At 43.8% G+C, this 16,610-nt stretch overlaps 1 protein-coding gene across 28 annotated transcripts in view; it reads right to left on the reverse strand.

The window, feature by feature from the left end:
* CAMTA1 (calmodulin binding transcription activator 1) overlaps positions 1 to 7,565 on the reverse strand; it is an 854,855-nt gene extending 847,290 nt beyond the window's left edge. For 20 of the 28 annotated variants that reach the window (XM_044769593.2, XM_070511184.1, XM_044769589.2 and 17 more), the window contains exon 1: positions 7,399 to 7,553. In XM_044769593.2, coding sequence (XP_044625528.1) covers positions 7,399 to 7,423 — 25 coding nt within the window. In that variant the 5' untranslated portion in view covers positions 7,424 to 7,553. Of the gene's footprint in view, positions 1 to 7,398 lie in introns of all 28 variants that reach the window. The other 8 variants (XM_070511193.1, XM_070511194.1, XM_070511195.1 and 5 more) reach the window with 5 other exon arrangements.
* Positions 7,566 to 16,610: the final 9,045 nt, after the last annotated feature.

Consider the following 16,610-nt stretch of genomic DNA (forward strand, 5'->3'; position numbering starts at 1 on the left):
AAAAAGATAATACCTGTTTTTCAAAACCAGAAATAAAGGCTTTGTTTTTTTCTTTTTTATTAGTGCAACAGCACCTCTGGTTGTATGTATGTACCATTCTACTATAACATACAGATACATCTTGTTAAATGTACACTACAGAAAGGATTAAATAAACTTAAATATGTGGTTTCTCACTCGTTACAGACAGATTTAGCTGAAAGTATAAACTATCTCCACAATAACGCACAGGCTACAGAGAAAGTCCTGACGAGTCTTCTGCCGTTACTCAGAGTTAACTCCCCATCTTCTCACAGATGCTGAACACAAAAGCAGAGATGCGGTAATTTACTATTATTATGAAAAGACAAATTCCAGTATTCATTCCAATGGTTAGGTGAAAATAAAAGAGGAAAAATAATCCACTTTGCAAGTGTTTTTAAGTGACTAAATACATAATCTTACCTTATGGGAATTGATAAGGAAAATAAGAGACAATGAGTGGTCTGTGAAATAACTGAATGCTATGTGTTCCAAAAGGCTTTTCACTTGTCACCCCCATGGAAAACTGTATATACAAAAACTATGAATTAAGCAACATGTTGAAAGCTAGTGGCTGAACCATGGGGTAGGAGCAGTCAGAGCTGGCCTTCGTGGAATTTGGGGGGATTTTGTTATGATTGTTGTTTCTGGATTTTTTTTTTTTTTTTTTTGGAGAGAAGGCAGGGAGAGATATTTTGGATGACATTAGGAAGTGAGATTAGTGATGAGAGTAAGCCACTTAATTAGTCTCCAGGTAGTAACATGGTTAAAACTGTTAAGAACACAGTCGCAAACATTTCTTACAACGCATGTCACTTTGTGCACTTGTAACTACGGAACCATACTGCCGAGAGCAGAGTGAGGAAAACAGCCCCAAACCAGCACATCTCCCTCGCAGTCACTCTCTGCTAGTCTGCTCAGTCTCAGGAAGGGATATGTTACATGACTTGAAAGGCTTGGCTAAATCTGAAAAACAAAAATGTGACCATACTTTTCCAAGTGAGCAAAGAACTCACGTCTAAGAGAACATGGAACTCTATCAAGAATAAGCAAAATATTGGGGTGAATGTAGAAGAACCATTAAAAAAATATCTCTCTGGTCATTCCATCTTATGATATGTCAATCAGTTGAAAGTAAATGAACAATCCTCTAAAAAAGAGTGAAAAAGGAAGTAATGTGGCTGACACTTGGCCTCTCTTTGCAGTGGGGTACATAATATTTCTTTTTCGGTCCAGGGTAATAAGCTAAGAAAATGCTCAGGAAGGATTACCGATCTCTACACAAGGAGGCCCATGACCTTCTACAAGCAATGGCGTTTAAAGCAGAGATGCAATACAACCTTAGAAATACACAGCCAGCATACAGATGGCAAAAAGACACCTTTTACTTTGTCCCACCATATAAAAAAATCGAGGACTGCTGTCCATTTGTCAATATATACAGAGAAATACTTTCTTACAAATACATGACAAATATCACGGAGTGGAAGACCATCTATATGTTTACAAGCCCCTCTTTCTAATGACAGATGGTGACATCTAAACCACAGGACTGATGGACACTACATCCATGGATGGCACAAAATAAAAGGATCTGATAGTGTCTGATCAACCTATATCCTGAACCTGATTAGGTATTCAAAAAGAAAAAGAAAAGAAAGATAGATTACAAACTATAATCTAGAAAACAGAGTGAATGACCAATCATGTTATACGGACAAAGAAGTAGAGAGCAAGAACACTCCTTACTCTCACCCTCAAACACACCAAAGACTAAAGACAGTATTATAACAGGCAAAATAACATTAGACCACCCCATACAACTTTGTGAATACAGGCCCCAGATGAAGTGGTATACCTGTTGGCTCTGCCCAAAGAAATTTACCATTATCAAGCCAAAGAGACAGAAGGAAGCTGGCTAAACGCAGCAAAAACAAACTTTCAAAATCATACACGGGGAGGCCCACATACTAGAAGGACACAGTGTTTCACCCCGGGACGCTATCCAGTTACAAATACTAATATCATTCTTGCTGTGTGGCTTAAGTCCCCTTCCATCTCCCTATCCTTAGGGAAACAAAAAGTAACGCTGCCTCTTACTACACAACAACTGGAATGGTGGGCACCCCTCTTTACCGAATGATAGAAACCCTATGAATACAGAAGACCTACAAATTCTTTTTTATAATAATGATGACAAAGGCAATAAAGAAATCTCTTTATGTGGCAAAAAATGAGAGGTAGAATTTAAGTCATCTAGAACATTTAAAAGAAAAAGGGCATGGTAACTGATTCTAGAAGATACAGAACATTTCATAAAATGATCTGTTATAATGGAAATACAAAAGATACACCCATCACCTGTCACCACAAAAAAGTCAGTCACGTAGTCACTGAATAAAGGACAACACCAAACCACATACTGCAACAATCCCAAAGAGGAGGAGTTCTCAAGAGTGAAATGCTAGCGGAATTAGTTTCCACAGACACTGTGGAGGGAAAATCTGATTTAATATAGGAGGAAATGAAAAAGTGCATTTCAGGTTAATTCTTTATTATTATTACCATCATTATGTATACCTACCCTACATCCAAAAATAATCTGAGGCTATTTATCAAAAAAAAAGACACAAATAACATACTATTAAAAAGTATAAAGTATTAAAAGTCACATAATAAATAAAAGCAGTGATAACTATACCAGATTTCTAGCCTAAGAATGGTCACTACAATTAGGCATTAAATTTAGATATAAAACTTCCTGGCAGTGAAAATGTTAACAGCAGCTCATACAGTTCTTACTATCTGATAATCTGAAACATACCAGCTAATCATAAGAGAAAATTATTTTTCTACCAATTCCTTATATAAAGGATGCATCTGATTTCATGTTCTATACAATACCTAGTATGCTGCTGTTCAAATGTTAAACAAGCATTCCAATCAACCATCTATCTAAATGACCTAAAAGTTATGCCTAGATGATTAGAAAGAAGGTTGACTACTTTTTTCTACACACACACACCCCCTACACAGTCCGAGGGAAAGCTGTTAAATGCCTCTCCTGTCTACCCTCCACCCTCTCCACCACCCCCACTCTGCAGGGAGGGGAAAAAGCTCATTGCGATAGTACATTAACAGAGTATATTTTTGAAAGATTACAATCCAAACAGCTAAAATTCAGAAAAGAATACCTTACAAGACTATATAAAAGACAAGCAGAAGATACACTGAAATCATACTAACAAGACCACTATGGTCTCAAGCAAAGTCACATAACCCCCACAGATTCAGGCACATAAGAAGCTCAGTAAAGGTCTCTGGAATGAATGCGCTCAGTGATGGGAATATTGACATAAGAACAACTTCTCTCCAAAAGGACGAATTCAAAGGTCCCACAAAGGAGGCAACAGGAACAACTATGAGGAGAAAGGAAGATAACGTGAGCATCCCCTTCTGTTGTTTCCATAAGGAAACCAGAAAGAAGTACAGCTGCACACAAAGAGTTATTTCCCTGCATCTTAGGAATGAGAAATGAAGAATGGCCCTGAGTAACAAAGGAGTGGGGAAAATGTTCGGCCACAAGACGGGCCACCTCAAAATCAGCCGGAAAGAATTATAATCCTACCAGGGACACAAGCTACACCCAGCATAAACAGAGAACTAAAATAATGTCACCTGACTGTAAAGAACTGGCTATTTTAGGGAGAAAGCCTAAAAACTACAAAAAGGGAAAAATGCGGATAAGCAGGATGTATAAATACGTCTCAAAGAGCAAGCAAGAGCAGCCCCACTCTTTTGAGAGGGAAAATCTGACCTTGAGTAGAGGTTGCTGTGTACACATCAACATTCTGAATCCACTCAATGATGAGATGGAGAAACTCAACACTTCCCTGGTACAGGGTAAGTCAAGACTTCAAGTAGACAAGGGAAGAGATGACCCATGGGTCACCCAACCTTGTCCAAAAGGCTTGGGGAAGGAGACAGAGGGAAGGAGAGGAGACAGTGACGTCTAGCAGAGAGATGTAAAAAGAAAAGTAGTTAAGAGAACTCATCTAGCCTCACTACAAGAGAACACTGGGCACTGGAAGAGTAAGAGGGAAAAGCTGATCTCCAATAACCTATGGGGACAGGTGACACAGAAAGCACAACCGTACTAAACTCAAAGAAAGGAACCTAACCTTACACACTAACCTCAAGTGTGTTCCTCCAACTTGTACCCTTTTCCTTCCACTGCCCACTGTATGGAGCACCCCGGTTAGCAGGGGAAACACCAAAAGGCAGTGGGTGGTGTGGAGAAGGGCAGGAAAGGATCCACCCCTGGAAGTGAGATGACGCTGCTGGGCACACTCCAACACACACAGCAGGTATTCAACTCTTGTTTTCCAAGGGTCATTAACACTACAGCCTAAAAATACAAATTGCATCAAACTGGGTATAGATACAGACAGACTAAAAACAACAGAAAAAAATTTAAAAACCAAAAAAGAGGAAAATGAGGTCAAAAGCGCTTTCAGTCAACGAGTCTTATGCCCCCGACTGGACAACTCCACATTAACAGAAGGGCAAAGTCCCAAAGTCGAAGCCTAATGTGACCAATCCTCCAGATAACCCTGTCTCCTTACTCGGTAATCCAGGTGGAGAGAGTGTCCTTGCTAGAAAACTGCTTAAAGGTCCAAAAGCTCGGAGTCTGACAGAGCTTGTTGGGGAGGATGAGGCTCCAAGCGAAGCCTGTCAAAAAGTAAGACTCTGTTGCTCAGTGACAGCAGCTGGCAACCATTCTAAGCCTACTGAGAGACGGAACTGAGGGGACCAGAGGAGGCCCAAATCATTCCCCCACCCCAGAGCCAAGGGGAAACACCAAATACACAAACTGTGACACTCAGGAAAACCTGGAGAATAATCCCTCCCACTCTTTCGTGAAGTGTCACAGGCCTTTCCAAAGGTAACTTTTCCTAACGTACCCAACCTCTCTCAATTATTTAAACGGCCAAAATAAAACAGTGACATATTTATGGCCATTCATTCCTAGTTGTCACAGAAACACATATTCTTCTCACCCACTCCTATTGTTTGCCCAAAATACATGAGATGTCTTTCCCCTACATGGCAATAAAGAAATCAAGACAAGAACTTTAAACTCTAGGAAGAATCAAGCAGAGAATACGGCCCTTAAATTCAGAATGCCTAAGTTTTGATGTGCATCGGCAAGCACTCTACACTTCGTGTATTCAGGGACTTGGAACATTCAGGATGTCATTCTGCTTATTCAGTACAGTACAAATGACAAATGAAAGAGTGGTAAGAATTGGCCATTTATCAATGAGTCTTCTGATTCTTCTAAGCCTGAAGAGTTACCAACAACAGTAATACCTATCTTTATTCTTACACTTCAAGGTCCCCACATACACCCAAAATGTATAGATGGTCATCTAACCCTTCCAACTTTCTGTATATATATATAATGAATCTGGTTTCATCTACAAATATATGCCTATATGTGTGTATATGTAAACAAATGTACAGCATCATGATAATCTTTTTCACCAAAAGAGAACTAGAACAGCAAAAAATAGAAAGCATCCAAATTTCCCCTTCACCTGAAAGCTGCAAGATTGAAAGAAATGTTTGGATCCCACCAGACACAACACGAGGGCCAAAGGAAGGTTCTAGTACAACAAGGAGCACATTGGCAACCTCTTCCCGAATGGCACGTGGGCGACATGGGTGTCTACACTCCCTTTTCTGGATGGAAAGGCATATGGCTTCTTCTTACCCAGCCAACAGGAACACAATTTAAGAAAATTAGAAAAAGTCAAGGTAACAGGCTCACTAAATATGGCTGACTGGGAAACAGAAACCATAAGGAGGATACGAGTTCTCTTAAAAAAGAAATGGGAAGTTTATTTCCAGGGACGATTCAAAGACTCTTGAATGTAGCATGTACAAAGACTGGTTCTTAGTGCACAGAAGACAGTAATCAGAACACCAAAAAACAAGGGCACATGACCCTCCTCCTGGTGGGGCAGTGTCAACTGGTGAATGCTGCCCCCACCTAAGAGGCAAAAGAAAACTGGAAGCAAAATTATACCCTGGTTTTCCTCAGCCATAGGAGTAATTACCGTGGCCCCTTCTTACCCAAATACTAGGCACAATGGAAACCTTGCCCTACATCTGATGGGGCACCCACCCTCCACTAAACAAGGAACTCTAAGGAAAGAGAACACGTTAGAGTAGCTAGACAAATGGGGAAACGCGCCCGGGAATGTCCAGTTTCTCCGATAAGAAAAAAAGGGCAACTCAAAGGGTATTCAGGAAATGAGCTCACCCTAACCCAGGAAAGTGTGCCTAATCTGTAAGAAGTATCTGCTTTCCTATTTAGAATGACTTCAGAGCTGCACAGGCCCCCACTATCCACTGGGTGAGGGAAGAACATGGGTAGCCCGAGTCCCCTTGTCCTGGCAAAAGGGTCAATAAATGGAGTGCGGAGGCCCCAAAAGACTCCACAGAAGATGAAAGAATGAGACGGACCCCTTGGCCAAAGAAGGATCAGGGTCACAGAAGGTAAAGGGCAAGGGAGTGTGGAGACCCCACCCTCCTGGCTGCGAGAGGGGCAAGGGCAAGCAAGAGTCGGAGGAGAACGACTGCCAGGGGCGGGGATGTTGCGCAGGCCCCCTCCCAGGAAAGGGAGGGGGAGGGGTCACACGAGGCCCTTCTGCCCGGGGACGTTCAGCAGGAGGGGGTCCCCCTGGTGGGGAGAAGCGCGGGGACCCCCGCCGGCGCTGGGAGGCGCCCACGGGGCTCGAGGCTGATGCTGGACTGAGTCCGCCTGGCCCTGCCACCCGAGAGACAGGGGCGGCGAGGATGAGCGCCGGCAGTGCCCCGACGGGGACCGGCCCGGGGCAGTGGGGCGCGGGGCCGGTGGGGGCCTGAGGCGGATAAACTTTCCGCCCCGCGGCCCCCCTGGGCCCGGCGCTGGGGGCCGGGGGCGGGGGCCGCGCCGGGCCCGGGAGCGGCGGGGATGCCCGGTCCGGGTGGGGGAGGCGCCGGCCCTCCCTCCGCCGGCTCCTCCTCCTCGCTGGGCCCGGCCCCCGCCCGCCGGCCCCCCGCCCAGCCGGCCCCAGACCGCCCCCGGGTGGGGGTGCGCGGCGCCGCGCTCCGCCGCCCCGCGAGTCACCTCAGGACCCGGCCGCGCTCCGCCCCTCCACCCGCCGCCCCCTCCCCGGCCCGGGGCGCCCGCCCGCCCGCCGCCCGCCGCCGCCACCACCGCCGCGCCCCCGCGCTCCCGCCCGGCGCCGCTGATGCCCGGGATGTCCGGCGGGGCCGGGTCCCGCCGCCCGCCGCGCCGCCCCCGGCCCCTCACGCTCCGGCTCTTACCTTCCGGCTTGTTTTCGGCAGCCATTTCCCCTCCGCGCGCCACATCCTCCTCCTCCTCGCGACCGGGACCCCGAGCGCGCGCCTCGTACCGCCGCCGCCGCCGGCCCAGCCACCCCGCCGCCGCCGCGCACCCGCCCTGGCCCCGCCCCGCGGCCCACGCACTGCGCCCGTTGGGCCGCGCGGCTGCCACTCATCGCTCCCGCCACCAATAGCCCCGCACCAGGGGTCTCACTACTCTCCGGGAGGAGCGTCCTATCCATCCGGCCCATTGGCTGGTCACCACCCAACGGAATGAAAGGATTGGTCAAGAATCAACGCCCCCTCCCCACCCACTCCCAGGAAAGCCCGCCTTCCAGACCTAAACAAAGCTTCCCAGTGGCCAGGGCCCGAAAGACCTGTCCAATCAGGAAGGGGCCGACACGGAATATTTCCTCGAGGCCGAGATGTGGCGTCTTGATTGGGCGTTACTACAGTGTTTCCCAGGCCGTCCAGACCAATCAAAGGGGGTTCCCGGAACTCGGGAGCGGCGAAAGGAAGCCCCGCCCCCGAGCGTGACCGTCATGAGGAAGGCGCTCGCTCATTGGCACGCTGGGGCTTTTCCCGCGTGCTCCCGGGGCTGAAGGACGTTCCCGGGGAAGCCGCTGCCGGCGCGTGGGGTCCCGGTGGCAGTGGAGGACGCGGCGGGATCTCCGAGATCCCGCAGCGTGCCGCTGCCGAGGGATGGCGGGGGCCGGGGGCCTCGGGCTGAGGTCGGCCGGGCGCCGCGCTCCGGAGGCTGTCGGCCCTGGAGTCCGGGCGTCGCTGCCGGCCGTGGGGGAGGGGCGCGCCTCCCTCCAGGCCCCGCCCCTGCCCCTGCCCGCCCGCCGGTCACTGGCGGCCAGCGTCGCGCGGCCCCACGCGCGGGTGCCGGGACCGCCCGTGCCCGCCTTCCGCTCCCCGCCCCCGACGTGCTCCGTTGTCCCCTTTTCTAGCGGCTTAAAATACTGAAACTTTATTTTGGTCACGTTGGCCATGTGACCCACAGAGCCGATGACTCATAAATGCCCGTCCCAGGATGAGGCGGCTGAACAAAATCTTAGAGAAACGTTCAAGCTCGGCGCGGCTGCTCGAAGGGCGAAGCGAGCCAAGTTCCCTTCAATCCTGGGCTCACATTTCGTGGCTTTTCCGAACGAATATTCCAGCGTCCACTGACTCACTCTCCGTGCGAGGTGTCAGTCGGGGAGAGAGAGCCTAGAAACAGGTTAGGACCCGTCCTATGGGGGGCAGACACCGCTGCAGCTTTTCTGGAAATCCGTCCACACCTAGTGGACCAGCACACGCTGTGCAGAGAAGCCTGTAGAGAGATGAAATGGCAAAGACGAAAATGCCCCCTTCCAGAGAAATTCAGGCATTGTGCACGTGGGCAAGTAATATCGGAAACAAAGGAGAGGGCTGAAATCTCAAAGTTTAAAAAAAGGAAGAAAAGTTGAAAGAGAAGCCGAGCTCCAAGCCCTCCATTTGGATATTGTGTGGTTTGCAGTGAGGACATTTCATTCCTCTACATTTTATTTTTCCCTTTGCTACTGTTGATGACGACTAGCAGAATCAGCGAAAGATCCTCGTTCGAGTATTTTGGCATTGAGATGGACTGCCAACGTGAACTTTGTGCCAATCCTAACAACTTGGGTTTTTTTTCCTGGTCTTCACAAGTGAAAATTTATTAAGTTTTGCAGAAATAAAGATGTCTCAAAAGACTGATTTGTATTATACACTCATTCTTCAACAAACTTTAATTTTATGAGCCTCAAAAACATGCAAAATTTTAACAACTAGACTGCAATATTTTATCGATTAGCATTCTTAATAGTACCTATGTTGACGATTTGAGTAGTGAAACATGTTCTTAAAAGTACTGGTGGCATTGAAAGTTGGTATAACCCTTTTGAAAAGCAATTTTACAGTACATATTAAAAGCCATAAAAAATGTCTGCATCTTTTGACCCAATAATCTTACTTCTGGGAATCTATTCTAAGGAAATAGCACTAAATGCCAAAAAAGCTATATGTGTGAAAGTATTCTTCACAAGATCACTGTATCTATTACAACAAAAAATTGGGAGCATCCTAAACGTGCTAATGTTGGATATTTAGTAAGTAAATTGTGTTATATCCACAAAATGGAACATTATGGTAGTCACAGACATCAGAAAGAGAAAGAAAAGCTTATCATTGCTGGGTGGGGAAAAATAGTATTCAAAATTATGGTGTTGGTTTATTACATATGATGTGATTCAAGGTCAAAAAAACTGCAGTTTGTAAAAAGACATACAAAACACACCCAAGAAATTACATCTGGGAGATTATGGGTGGTTTTTCTTATTGTCTCCATTTTCCAGAATACAGTCATAATATAACTATATAGCTTTTATAATTAAAAATGTATTTAAATTAAAAAATAATTTTATACAGTGTTTACTAGACACCAGACACTGTGTTAGACGCTGAAGATGTAAAAGTGAATAAAGTTGAGCGTCTCCCTCCAAGGGGCTCACAGCCTAGCAGGGGTGAACAGGTCAAGGTGCAGTGGGGGAGACAGAAGGTAATGAGTATCACCTGAACCTCAAGAATGCATCACCATCACCATTGAAATCACCTATGGGAAGCAGTTTAGATTCTGGCTAGAATGGCAGTTCTCAAAGTGCAGCCTGGGGGCCGGGGGGAGGGGGGTCCTTAAAACTCTTTCTGTGGATCCACAAGGTCAAAACTATCTTCCTAATAATGCTATGTCAGTCTCTTAGGAGTGTACAGTGGAGTTTTCCAGAGGCTACATAATATATGATATCAAAACAGACTGAAAGCAGAAGCAGATAGGAGAATGCAGCTGTTGTCTATTAAGTGAGATATTAAAGAGATTTGCAGAACTGCAAAACGATGCCGCCCTTATCACTATTCCTCGTTTTGGAAAATTTAGTTATTTATCATAAAAAGTGTGATGTATGTTAACATGTAGTGAGTTTATTATTTTTAAATGGACTAGTCAATATTTTTTAAATTTCTAAGCAGTACACAAACTATAGATAAACAAATCACATAAAAAAGAAAGCTCTTTGGGCTCCTCAGTAATTTTTAAGAGTGCAAAGGGATCCTGAGACCAATGAGTTTGAGAACCACTGGTCTAGAGGGTGAGATGTCTTAGGGGGTTGGTTGGCTGTGTCTTAGTCACTTCGGGCTATAACAAAGTACCATGGACTGGGTGGCTTCTAACAACATAAATTTATTTCCCACAGTTCTGGAGGCTAGAATTCTGAGATCAGGGTGCATCCTCACATTGCAGAAAGCAGAGAGGAGAAGTAAGCTCTCTCATGATTCTTAAAAGAACACTAACACTGTCATGGGGTCCCACCTTCGTGACTCGTCTAATCCTAATCACCCCGCAATGGCTCCACCTGCTAATACCATCACGTGGGGAGTAGGGTTTCAACATATGGATTGAGGGGACACAAATGTTCAGCCCATAACAGCTGGTGTTTGTCTTTGCTTGGGAGGGTAACCAAGAAGTGGGCATGTCCAGTAAGGAAAGCAGCTCGGGTTGCTAAATAAGCTCATTTAGAAATGAAAGGAGTCAGAAGATGTGCTAGACACCCCACCCTCCAAATCCTTGCCCATTTTGACCCTAATGTTCTTCAAGGAAAATATGCTACTGTCCATAAACAGACAGAGATAGGTAAATAATGGGAATATTAAGTTGTTACTTTTTGTGTATGTATGTGTGTGTGTGTGAGGAAGATTGGCCCTTTGCTAACATCTGTTGCCAATCTTTCTCTTTTTGCATGAGGAAGATTTTCCCTGAGCTAACATCTGTGCCAATCTTCTTCCACTTTGTATATGGGATGCCACCACAGAATGGTGTGATGAGCAGCGTGTAGGTCCACGCCCGGGATCCAAACCAGTGAACCGCAGGACACCAAAGTGGAATGTGGGAACTTAACCACTACGCCAACAGGCTGGCCCCAAATTGCTACTTTTTTATCTCAAAAAAGAGCATTCTTTCCTGGTCAGTTTTCAGAAGTAATTAAAGTGACTGTTTATTATTACTGGTGATGACAATAATAAAAGTGTTTGGAATTTCTTCCTTAAACTGGAAGTTACTGAAGCTCCATATTACTGGGTTGATAGAGGAAAGCATGGGCTGAACCCATTTCAGAGGCTTAAAAGCTTCTAAAAGGGGAACTGGTGATACTACACTCACTTGCACCCAACATTGGACAAGAAAAAAAAGATTGTTCTATCTACGCTTTCCTTAGCTTTGAAAGGACTGCGTTGTTACAAGTAATGATATCCAAAAATTTTGCTTCCAAATAGTTACTCTTCTTGCCTTTTCTTTAATTAATTTTTTTATTTTGAGATAATTGTAGATTCACATGCAGTTGTAAGAAATAATACAGAGAGATCCCATATCCCCTTGCCTTTTCAGGATAAAACATAATGAAAGGAAGCAGTCAAGGATGCCCACTTTCACCACTCTTATTTAACATAGTATTGGAAGTCCTAGCCAGAGCAATCAGGCAAGAAAAAGAAATAAAACGGATCCAAATTGGAAAAGAAGAAGTGAAACTGTCACTATGTGCAGATGACATTATTTTATATATAGAAAACCCTAAAAGAATCCACTAAAAAACTTTTAGAAATAATAAATTAACACAGTCGTCACAGGATACAAAATCAACATACAAAAATCAGTTGTGTTTCTATACACTAACAACGAAGTAACAGAAAGAGAAATTAAGAATACAATCCCATTTACAATTGCAAAAAAAAGAATAAAATACCTAGGAATAAACTTAACCAAAGAGGTGAAAGATCTGTACACCGGAAACTATAAAACGCTGTTGAAAGAAATTGAAGAAGATACAAAGAAATGGAAAGATATTCCATGTTCTCAGATTGAAAGAATGAACATAGTTAAAATGTCCATACTTCCTAAGCAATCTGCAGATTCAATGCAATCCCTATCAAAGTTCCGACAACATTTTTCACAGAAATAGAACAAAGAATCCTAAAATGTATATGGAACAACAAAAGACCCCGAATAGCCAAAGGAATCTTGAGGAAAAAGAACAAAGCTGCAGGTATCACACTCCCTGGTTTCAAAATATACTACAAAGCTATAGCAAGCAAAACAGCCTGGTACTGGCACAAAAACAGACACACAGATCAATGAAACAGAATCGAGAGCCCAGAAGTAAACCCACACATGTATGGACAGCTAATTTTTGACAAGGGAGCCAAGAGCATACAATGGAGAAAGGAGAGTCTCTTCAGTAAATGGTGCTGGGAAAAGCTGGACAGCCACATGCAAAAGAATGAAGTAGATCATTATCTTACACGATGCACAAAAATCAACTCAAAATGGATTAAAGACTTGAATGTAAGACCTGAAACCATGAAACCATGAAACTTCTAGAAGAAAACACAGGCAGTCGTCTGTGACATCAGTCTTAGCAGCGTATTTTCAAGTACCATGTCTGACAGGGCAAGGGAAGCAAAAGAAAAAATAAACAAATGGGACTACATCAAACTAAAAAGCTTCTGCACAGCAAAAGAAACCATCAACAAAATGAAAAGACAACCTAACAATTGGGAGAAGATGTTTCCACCCATATGTCAGATAAGGGGTTAATATCCAAAATATACAAAGAACTCATACAACTCAACAACAAAAAACCCACAACCCAATTAAAAGATGGGCAAAAGATCTGAACAGAGATTTCTCCAAAGAAGATATACAGATGGCCAACAGGCACATGAAATGATGTTGAACATCATTAACTATCAGGGAAATGCAAATCAAAACTACAATGAAATATCAGCTAACTCCTGTCACAATGGCTATAATTAACAAGACAGGAAACAACAAGTTTTGGAGAAGATGTAGAGAGAAGGGAACTCTCATACACTGCTGGTGGGAGTGCAAACTGGTGCAGCCACTATGTTAAACAGTATGAAATTTCCTCAGAAAATTAAGAATAGATCCACCATACGATCCAGCTATTCCACTGCTGGATATTTATCCAAAGAACTTGAAAAAGCAAATGCATAAAGATACATGCACCCCTATGTTCATCGCAGCATTATTCACAATAGCCAAGACTTGGAAGCAACCTAGGTGCCCATTAAGGGATGAATGGATAAAGAAGATGTGATATATATACACAATGGAATACTACTCAGCCATGAGAAATGACGAAATCTGGCCATTTGTGACAAGATGGCTGGACCTTGAGCGTAATATGCTAAGTGAAATAAGTCAGAGGGAGAAAGTCAAATACTGTATGATCTCACTCATAAATAGAAGATAAAAACAATGACAAACAAACGCATAGCAACAGAGATTGGATTGGTGGTTACCGAAAGGGAAGGATGGAGGGAAGAGGGTGAAAGGGATGATTAGGCACAAATGTGGGGGGATGGATTGTAATTAGTCTTTGGGTGGGGAACATGATGTAATCTACACAGAATTCAAAATATATTACGATGTACACCTGAAAGTTACGTAATGTTATAATCCAATGTTACTGAAATTAAAAAAAAAACCCATAATGAAAATCTGTGAGCTTTGTTAGAACGAACCTTTCACTAGATATTCCTTGTTTTCCCTATCCTGCAAACCTTCATCTTTCCTCCTTTCTGCACCCCACCTGCCTCCATTCACAATTATGTTAGCCGTTATAATCTAAGAATGTCTACTCAGTATGCAGGAGTAAAGACTTGTCAGATACTCCAAATCTAATGAGATATTTGGGCCTAGTAGGGCTGAATTCCAGCTCATTTGAAATAAAATGTGAACATAAAAGGTCTTCTTTGTAGACCAGGAATCTGTTGAAATTTTGAAAAGAACAAGTAGTTTCATTTGTTCAATATTTACTTTACTGAAGTATGGCCAAGTCAGAATGGACAGTAGGTCCAAGGACCAACCACACCACTTCTGGCAGGTTTTTTTTCCTTTTAGCATTAAAACCCAGAACAGAACATTATCCTTCGTGGCAGTGATTTCAAGAGATATTGTTTAAACAATAATTATAATCATAAAACCTGTCCACATTGTCCAGCTATTGCATAAAGCAGACCTGAGTTCACGTGCTTTACAAGGACCCTCCTTGGAGTTACAGCTAAATGACTTTGACAGAATGTATCTTACTTTCATACCCTACTTAAAGAGTCAATCCAGTTTTTTTCTGAACTTTCCCTTTAAAATTGGAGTCTTTGCCCTCCCTCTTAAGCCTTCTGGTATTACAGCTTAACGTTTTTTTGTTTTTTTTTTTTACTGAATTTGAACTTGGGACCAAAGAAATGGTTTCTTTTCTAAAGAAGGAAAAGGCTCTTGAGATAGGGCTTTGCTGGTTCAGAAGGGCACAGGTGCAGAGAGCTTCATGATTTCCAAAGTTAACAGACTTAGGAGATCAGGACGCCACCTCTGCTTCCTGGGACCCAGAGAGACATCAGTAGAGCCCCCAAAATCTCTATAGCGTGAGGACTTGGAGGCAGTACTCTGATTGAAGGGAGGGGGTGGGCAAGGGCACTTTAGCATTCGCACAACAAGCCCCTGCTTGCTCGTCCATTGTCTGCTTATTTGAGGTGGCTCCAGGAGGCTAATGGAGATGGTAAGGACGCTCAAGTCGCCCCCTGGCCACCACTGAAGGCTGGTGATATCATTTGGAGGACTCCTAAGTTTTGTTTCATTTGTTTTCTTACTTATTTGCCTCATTTAATTTCCAATGTAATTTATTTTGACTCTCAGTCTTCCGAGGAAACTTTGTTTAGTTGTTGAAAGTAAAATGACCTGTCAAAACACCTGAAAGAAAAAGTTCCTGATGTCTCAGCAGTATTGTCTTTGATGGTCACTGAGGAGCACCCAAGAAAAATCAGCCTGCTACCATCTACCACAGAAGATAATGTCAACTTAAAAAGCAAATTTGCTTGTTTCTTTACCCTCAAAATGAGTTTATTTGGGAATAGTCAAAAGAATTGCAATTTGGGATGTGCATGCTTTGGCAAACCATAGTCAAATCCAGAGAATAAGGGAGACGAGTTGCTTTTATAGAGGAAAAGAGAGAAGGAGGAGGGGCTGTTCTAAACAGAAAGTCCATTGGAGGAAAGTAACAGTTCAGGGTGGCAATGGCTTCTCATTGGCTGAGCTGCTGCCTTTCTCATTGGCTGGGCTGCAGCATTTCTCATTGGCTGAACTGCAGTTTTCTCATTGGCTGAGCTGCAGTTTTCTCATTGGCTAGGCTGTTGCCAGGTAGAGAGAGAAATCTTCCTTCAGTTATAAAGCAGGTTCACCTCCTGTCGGAGATACAAGCCTAGTCTCTTCCTGTTTGGGGTAGTGGATGATGTATGATAGGCTGTGAGTGCTCCCCCCACCAGCCTTCCTGACTTCAATTTAGTTGAGGTTTCTCTTATTCATTTAATGATAAAAATGGTGTGGACTAAGGGGCTTCCTGGTGGTGTAGCAGTTAAGCCTAGACACTCTGCTTCCACCAGCCTTGGATTTGTGGGTTTGGATCCTGGGCGTGAAGCTAGCACTGCTTGTCAAGCCATGCTGTGGTGGCATCCCACATAAAATATAGAGGAAGATTGGCACAGACATTAGCTCAGAGACAATCTTCCTCAAGCAAAAAGAGGAGGATGGGCAACAGATATTAGCTCAGGGACGATCTTCTTCCCAAAAAAAAAGAAAAAGAAAAGGTGTGTACTCAGAGGCATTTAATTGTCATTAGCTTTTCTGTTTTTCAAACAAGGTGAGTGATTTATTTGTCTTTAAGTATTCGCTGTGGGATGTTCTGCCATTAAAAAGATGGGGGTAAATCAACATGTGCTACTATGGAAGGTTCTCCAGCTTAAATGTTTAACTGAAAAAAGTGAGGCACAAGGCATAATGTATACTCCTCTCAGATATATACAGATATAACGTTTATTGCATATATAGATATTCTTGTATGAACAAGGAAAGTTTCTGGAAGAATAACAAGAAATTTAACTATTACCTATAGTTACATTTGTGGGTAAAGCAAAAAAACAGCAAGGCTTACTCTTCATCTGAAATGGCCTGGATTTCTTTACATGTGCATTCATTCATCCAACAAATATTTCTTGGGTGCCTATGATGTACCAGATACTGGTTCTAAGTGCTGGGGACACAGCAGTGAACAAAATGGACCAAAATCCCTGCCTTC

This window comes from Equus asinus, chromosome 5 (genome assembly GCF_041296235.1).
Source record: "Equus asinus isolate D_3611 breed Donkey chromosome 5, EquAss-T2T_v2, whole genome shotgun sequence".
Classification (NCBI taxonomy): domain Eukaryota; kingdom Metazoa; phylum Chordata; class Mammalia; order Perissodactyla; family Equidae; genus Equus; species Equus asinus.